General features: G+C 39.0%; 1 protein-coding gene across 1 annotated transcript; it reads right to left on the reverse strand.

The window, feature by feature from the left end:
* Positions 1 to 437: 437 nt before the first annotated feature.
* On the reverse strand, positions 438 to 4,068 carry LOC133792743 (uncharacterized). Its single transcript, XM_062230655.1, has 5 exons — positions 3,953 to 4,068; positions 2,263 to 3,120; positions 1,368 to 2,183; positions 745 to 1,262; positions 438 to 656 (listed from the first exon to the last, which is right to left on the reverse strand). Exons 2-5 carry the CDS (start codon positions 3,118 to 3,120, stop codon positions 515 to 517), a joined length of 2,334 nt encoding a protein of 777 aa, XP_062086639.1. The 5' UTR covers positions 3,953 to 4,068; the 3' UTR covers positions 438 to 514.
* Between the last annotated feature and the right edge of the window lie 3,620 nt (positions 4,069 to 7,688).

Below are 7,688 nucleotides of genomic sequence, written 5' to 3' on the forward strand. Positions count from 1 at the left end.
CCTTGTCCCCATGCAGCTGCAGCAGCTATAGAGCGTGGAGTGAACCTTTACTCCTTGTGTTCACCGTTTTACACCATTGAGTCATGGAGGAATTCGTACAAAGAAACCATTTACCCAACTGGGAACGAGGATGACTGGATACTTCCAGATGACATTAAGAATATGGTAGTTGGTGTACCCATAGAGAAACAACAAGTTGGTCGCCCAAAAAAACCAAAGCTAGGAAGACCAAGGACAAATCGTTGGCCATCTGGCGGGGAAAAACCAGTTACAATGCGTAAGTGTAGTAGATGTGGTGGTCGTGGCCACAACAAATCCTCATGCAAAGCTCGGCTTTGAGTTTATTTTTTGTTGTATTTTATTTAAACTTGAAGTTGAAGGTTATTTTTCGTTTTCTTTTTTTATTGTCGTTAATGAATTTTGGTTGTTAATTGTCGTTAATAAAAAGATACTCGACTCAAAAAAATTTCTTAAAAATCTACATTTTAAGCAAATAAATATAACATGAGAATGTTCAATGTCTAACATTCTGATACCATAAGTCAACTGTCCATTTGTTTCTGAACAACTCCATGTTGTCATCGCAAATCGTGTCAAGTGGTAGCCTACCCAATAAGTGTTCGATGTGCTTGATGGCGTACACACCACAATCTCCACTGTAACCAAAACATAAATTGCATTAGTAACAAAATCAACATGGAATTTAATTTAAAAAACTTGAATAAAAACTAGACTTTTGTTTACCTGACTTTGGTTTGGGGTACTGAATCAACTGGCATGCGGTGCACATTGAACTCTTTGCATCTTTTAGCTCCAGGTGGAATCGTCAACCGAGGGTCGTCCTTGAAAAGTTGTGACTGTAATAACAACGATGGGAACAAAGTAGACCATGACTTCATAAAAGATTGCAGTTGTTTATCACTTATCACGGTCACGCCCGAATCATAAACATTCAGAGTCCAAGTAGAAATGGAGGCTTCAACTGCAAACCAATGCGCTTGAAGGTAGTTCTGGCACCAATATACAGTGTCTACTCCCTTCCACGATGCCATAAATTGATTGTCAATTCCCGTAATCATTGATATCACATCTGAATCCCACAAAAACCTTTTCTTATCCGCTTCCTTAGCAGTCTGATATGCATCATAACGAGCCGGTACCACTTGTGAGAACATAATATTCATCACAACACCATCTTGCCGATACGCCCCGGGATAGAACTGTCGACGCCTACGTAGCATATGCATGGCCGCATCAATATGCTGCAAAAATGATTGGAAAGTAATTAATCAGCCTATCGAAACCCCTATTGAACCCACTGCTTATACCAGATAACAAATATTAATAAATTTAATAAAATTACTTACCCCATCATCGATCCAAAACTGTGGTGTCTTCATCGTCAGAAACCAACTCGGACCATACACACCAGATTGGACATCCCTCTTCGTCTTGTTCGGAATATCTCCAAGCAACCACTTGCCGACCGTTCTGTACTGTGTAGCAAGTGGCTTCTTTAGAGGGTCGAGGACTAATGGCACGTCATCAATCGCATCCAAACGAGCTTTCTTTCTGGTTGGGTCGGTGTAGTCTTCAAATTTCTTAGGTTTGCGTCTTTTCCTCTTGGCCAATTGAAACTCTACACCAGCAACATCCCCAGGTTCTATAATAGCAACACCTGGGGTCTCAGGATTTGCTGTGAGTACTATCGGGGGAGGAGTGCCTATGTCATGTGAGACAAAATCATCTGGGAGGTCAAGTGAGTCGGAATCAGAATCAGAATCATTTGGAAGATCTTGTACGAATGTCAAGATCTTATTGACAACATCCATGATGACCGCCTGGTTCTCTAGGATGGTATCCTGACGACTCTCGACTCGCTCCAACCTCTCCAACACCTCCCGTAAATCAGGTTGATCAGGACTGGGGTGTACCGATGGGGCTGGGGCCGAGGGTGTGGGGTCGATGGGGGCTGGGGTATCCTCATCATCAGGGCCATCAACAAAAATATTTGCTGCCTTCGCAACCTCAGCAGCTATCTCCGCCACCTTCTCAAAATCAGTGGGAGTTTCTACCTCTTCTTCTTGGCCCAACCCGGGATACAAGGGAGCATCACCCTCCGTCAGAGCGCTATAATAATCTATCTCCGAAGGCCGGGGCTTCAACATGGACAACACAATCAACTGCATCAAATACAAAGCATTAAGTCAGTTTGAAACCACCAAAGAATACTCTATTTTGACATAATATAGCAGAACTTACACTCGTCTTCTTGAACATCGGTGCAAGGTCGGCCTTCGAAATAGGACGCTCCTTATTGCTCGACCAACTAAGCATCCTCGGAAACTGGTTTCCATGGTTAATACCATACTCACGTGCAAACTGCTGGATGGCTTCATATGCCCAATACTGCAATGCAGGGACATAACCATACAAACTGTATTTTGCTTCTTTCTGTTTCCCCTTAACTTCCTTTTTCTTCTCATAGTTCCTTTTCTGATGATGCATGTCTTTCTTACATGAATCCATAAGCTTGTTAAAAGACACCTTCCCCCATGGGTAAGTAAAGAAGTACTCAGTGTCCTCCACCATCTTCAGCGAATCTATCCAGACATTTAACTTGCCCTCTCGTGCAAGTAAAACCCCCTCAACAAAGAAACATAGGCCCAACTTGTAGGCATCTTCAACTATAGTGCAGTTTTTTAAAGCAGCCTCCAAATGCATTAACTTCACTGTTTCTTCATCATTAAAGTACTCCTTGATTAAGCGGTCACTAGTCAAGTGTTTCTTCAAATCAGTCTCAGATGGCCCGGAACTGAAGTTCAACCCCGTAACCAAAGCAAACTCGCCTCTACCAAATCTGCAGGGTCTAGATCCCAAATGTAAATGCAACTCATCCTCTTTGAAGCACTGGATCTTGCGCAACATTAATTGATGCATGAGAGATGCAGAGAAGTCCAATTTCTCAGCCATGAAAAATAGTTTGAATGGGGATTCCTTCACCCTTTCTATCAACCCGAGCTCCTCAAACTTGTCCTTGATTGTTTTAAAGTAACCATTGCCCCTATATGTGACTCGTCCAGGAAAGTGATCTGTCAAGGGTAAAAGATACTTCGGCATCTGCAAAAAATAAAGATAACAATAATACAGTTAAATAAAGTCGCATGAAAAATCCATAAATAAACATACATGCAACCATCGAACCCATCTCGAACACCCATCGAACCCCAACCCGAGTACCCATCGAACCCCCTATCGAACCCCTAGAGCATGCATCGAACCACCATCGAACCCAACATAAGACCCAATCCATCGAGCATGCATCGAACCCCCATCGAGCATGCATCTAATTTCTTAGTTTTAAACCCGGAACCCATAATGGGCCTACCCCATCGAACCCCTAAGGCCTATCCTATCGAACCAACATCGACAAGCATCGAACCCAACAAATACCAAACCCATCGAGCATGAATCGAACCCAAAAAATACACAACCCATCGAGCATGCATCGATCCCCCATCGAGCATCGAACCTAAACTTGGAACCCTTAACGGCTTAACCTATCGAACCCCCATCGAGCATGCATCGAACCCCCCCATCGAGCATCGAACCTAAACTTGGAACCCTTAACGGCTTAACCTATCAAACCCCCATCGAGCATGCATCGAACCCCCATCGAGCATCGAACCTAAACTTGGAACCCTTAATGTCTTAACCTATCGAACCCCCATCGAGCATGCATCGAACCCCCATCGAGCATGCATCGAACCTCCCATCGAGCAACCTTACAGACCCACAAAAATCCCAGGCTTCACTAAAACATACCCACACTATTCCATACCCAAAACAAACCAGATTAATCCATACACACAAACAATCCCACACTAATCCATACACAAACAATTCCACACTAATCCATACACATACACACAAACACAAACAATAAGCTTACCTTTGTTTTGGGTATGGAGAAACTTGAACCGTGGGTTTTGGATGACAGACGGCGAGAGGCAAGACGGAGGCGCGGGGTTTCGACGGGGGCTGTGACGGGGGGCAGCGCGGCTTCGACGGGGGGCAGTGCGGCTTCGACGGGGGGCAACGCGACTTCGACGGGGGCTGCGACGGGGACTCGAACCGAGAGTTTGAGAGAGAAAGCTTGAGAGAGAGAGAAAGCTTGAGAAAGCTTGAGAAACCGATGGGGAGATTTGGGTAGTTCAATGGTCGGGGGGTTGGGAGTTTGTGATCAAGAGTTTGAGAGAGAGAGGGAGAATCAAAACTGGGATTGGGGGGAATTGTGACAGGGGTATTTTGGGTACTAGCAAAAATTTTGGCATTATTTTGTAATGTTAAAAATGTCTAGCATTATTTTGTATTACACTACACTATTAAGCATAAAAAGTCAAATTTCCCTTTATATATCTTTCTACATGTCGTAATTATCTAGCATGACACGTATGACCCCTATTTTTAGTTTCTCAAAATACATATATACATTCTCATAAATCTATTTCTTTACTTATAACTACGTCACGAATGCATATATATATATATTTATATAAATATATAATAAGGATGAAAAATATATATATTGATAGCCAATGTTTGACTTTTAAAATAACCAAAAGAAACAACGTCCCATTTTTTTCGGCTTCAGTTTTGGCTATTGCACTTGGAATCATCAAGTCGTGGCTCTGACCTTTTTTTGAGATACATATATACATATGGTTTTGTATAATTCTTCTCGGTTGGCCATAATTGTAAATATTGAAAATAGATTTTTTTTTGAACCTATGAATATATCATTTTTCTTGTTGGCAGTTTTGAGTATGAGTTCTTTTTATCGCCCATATTATTATTATTATTATTATTATTATTATTATTATTATTATTACATATATGTTGATTTCAAACTCTGTTTTTTCAAGACAGGATGAGGAATTTTCCCGATACATTTGGCATTTGCCTAGCATAGAGACTAATTGAATTCCAATACAGTATTGGATATTGGGAAATTTTATTGCCTTGATTTTATTGTTTAATCAAAATTTACATTTTAAGAAATTTTGATAGCATATTAGGATATGAATTTTATGATTTATCTTATCTTTCATGACTATATCTCACTTTTGGAATTCTTTTATAGCTAATGAAGCCTAGGTCAAAGTGGACTACGAAAGATATGAAAAATCAATTTTAATTTTACAAGAATTTGAGCAGCATAATGACGAGGAGAAATTAGATTTTCTTCTTTCCCCTTTGGCTATATCTCACTTTTGGAGATTTTTTGTGGCTTATAAAACTTTGGTTAAAGTGGACAAAAGACAAAAAAAGATAATCACTAAAGAGGAAAATGTACTTGTAATACTGAAAAGAGAATAGGGAATAACGCTAAGAAAATAGAGGCAAGCCTTAGTAGTCACTTTGTAGAAATCCCTAAAAAATAAAAACTTTTCTCTGTATTTTTTTGGTAGTGTTTAACGTTGAGTGGAAAAGAGAGTGGATAATGTGAAGAGTGATGAGTGTGGAACATGGGAAAGTGGAGATAATTATCCACTTTAATTTGACTGATATCACTTTTTTATATATAATAATATATTTTTATTTTTTATTTTTTTATATTATTTTTTTTCGTTCAACAAATACATTTTCCATTCTACTAACAAACTTAAAAAAAACTCATAGTTAGCAACTAAGCTAATAACTTCAGCATAACTACTACTGCTAGTCCAGTCATGAGCCGCAGCTGAGGACTTCAAAGCATTAACCAAAACCAAGCAGCCAAAAAAAAACACTGCTATTTGTCTCCAACCTCTCCCTCTTGCCCACTTTAGTGCCAAACAGATTGCCAAAAGCTCACCATGTGTTGCATTTATAGCTTCAGAATCAGAACTTGTTATCTTTGCAGTCCATTCTGATTTGTTACATTCAATATCAACTGCTGCAAAACCTGCCCAAGTGTCCTTGACAGATGCATCTACAAATATTTCCGCTTCTACTGGATGATGCAGAACAAGTTCACTTGATTTCCTCCACTCATTATAGATGAGATTGCTTTCCACTACCACATGCTTCGAAAATTTTCTTAATATTTCCTGTAGTTTTTCCAAAGCCGAACCTATACAGGGCACTCTGAGATATATATACACAGTGTTCTTGATCTTCCAAATATTGATGCTTTTATCAGCCAGATTTCGCGAGGCAATACTCATAGTAAAGCGTAATATAATTTTATTATTATTGTTGTGTTATTATTTTTTGTGTTTTATTTGAAATTCTATGTTTTATTAAATATAATTTTAGTACCATTTTTTCTGATATTACTCATCAAGTATCTGAATTTAAAAATTTTGAATAAAATTGTAACCTAAACTCAAATTTAGTCAACAAATGACCAAATTGTCATTAATTATTATTGACATTGTTTTTCGTCAACTTAGATAAAAAGAGCACTAAAAAATGATGCAGAAAAAATAAAATGATGCACATGCTTTTTACGTGGTTCAGCAGTTAAAATATACATAGTCCACGAGTCACTATTATTACTCTCGCTACTCTCTCAAAGCTTCTTCAGAAAGCAAATTGGTAGAGTATTCTCCAGTACAATTTTGTTCATGAATACAAATGAATCAGACCACGCTATTTATAGGCCTGGTCATGAGAATATCTTCCTCTGATTCAGGGAAGTTATAATTAATCATATTAATTTGAAATAAATATAATAAATACATTGATTACATAATATCCCATGACAATAAGAATTTAATATATGATAATAACGAATCCCTGCGAAATAGGGATTTCCTAACAGCATTTATGCGTGCCAAAAGCATCACTGAGCTCGATTGTTGTGCTAAAGTGCTTACGAGATTGGTCCAGGCTTCAAGCTCATCGTTACGGTTATATCCTCTTCCTCATCCAATGATTTTGTCGAACTCATTCCTCGAAGAGGGTCGATGCCTTCGAGCCTGCAACTCAGGCTCGAACAATGAGACTCATGCTCAAGTGCTACTAACAGATATGTAAGTAGACTAGAGTGGTTATAGCGGATCTGGAACCATTTAACAATTAGTATAAGTATGCTGCTAACATCTGTATACCCGAGCTTAGCTATTTTGAGCTTAACTATTGAGCCGACATTTTGAGGTCATTTATTTTATTCTCGAAATTTGGGTGTAACATTTTGCCCCCTCAAAAGTGTTGGTTCGAATCCTCTGAGAAGGAAACTTTTGAACTTCACCTTTAGAAAACATGCCTATCTACCACACTCGAGTGTGGACACGTGTCGTTGGGGTATTGCTCGCTAAGAGTACTTGAGTACTTTCCTACTAGCGCACGTCCTTTCCTATTACCTTTTTGTTGCTAGTTTTTTGGAATCAAACGTGATCCTTTGGATCCCTTTTTAACTCAAATCAAGGGCTCATATTCATCCGACCCTTACTATTCCCTTTGGCATACATATATACCCTTTCTTCTTCATTCATCCATTCGTATTTCAACTTTCAGAAAAGAAAAAGCGAACAAGAGAAAACACGAACCAGAGTTTTTCTTTGCATGTTCTCCAAAATGAAGAAACAACACAATCTTTCTACTTTCGGCTCAGTGCGATCATTTCTGCTTTCCCTTCTTCAGTCGACAATTTCCATTTTTCAAAGATCATCATTATGTAAGTTTCCTAATCTTTATCTCGT

Source organism: Humulus lupulus, chromosome 7 (assembly GCF_963169125.1).
Source record: "Humulus lupulus chromosome 7, drHumLupu1.1, whole genome shotgun sequence".
NCBI lineage: Eukaryota > Viridiplantae > Streptophyta > Magnoliopsida > Rosales > Cannabaceae > Humulus > Humulus lupulus.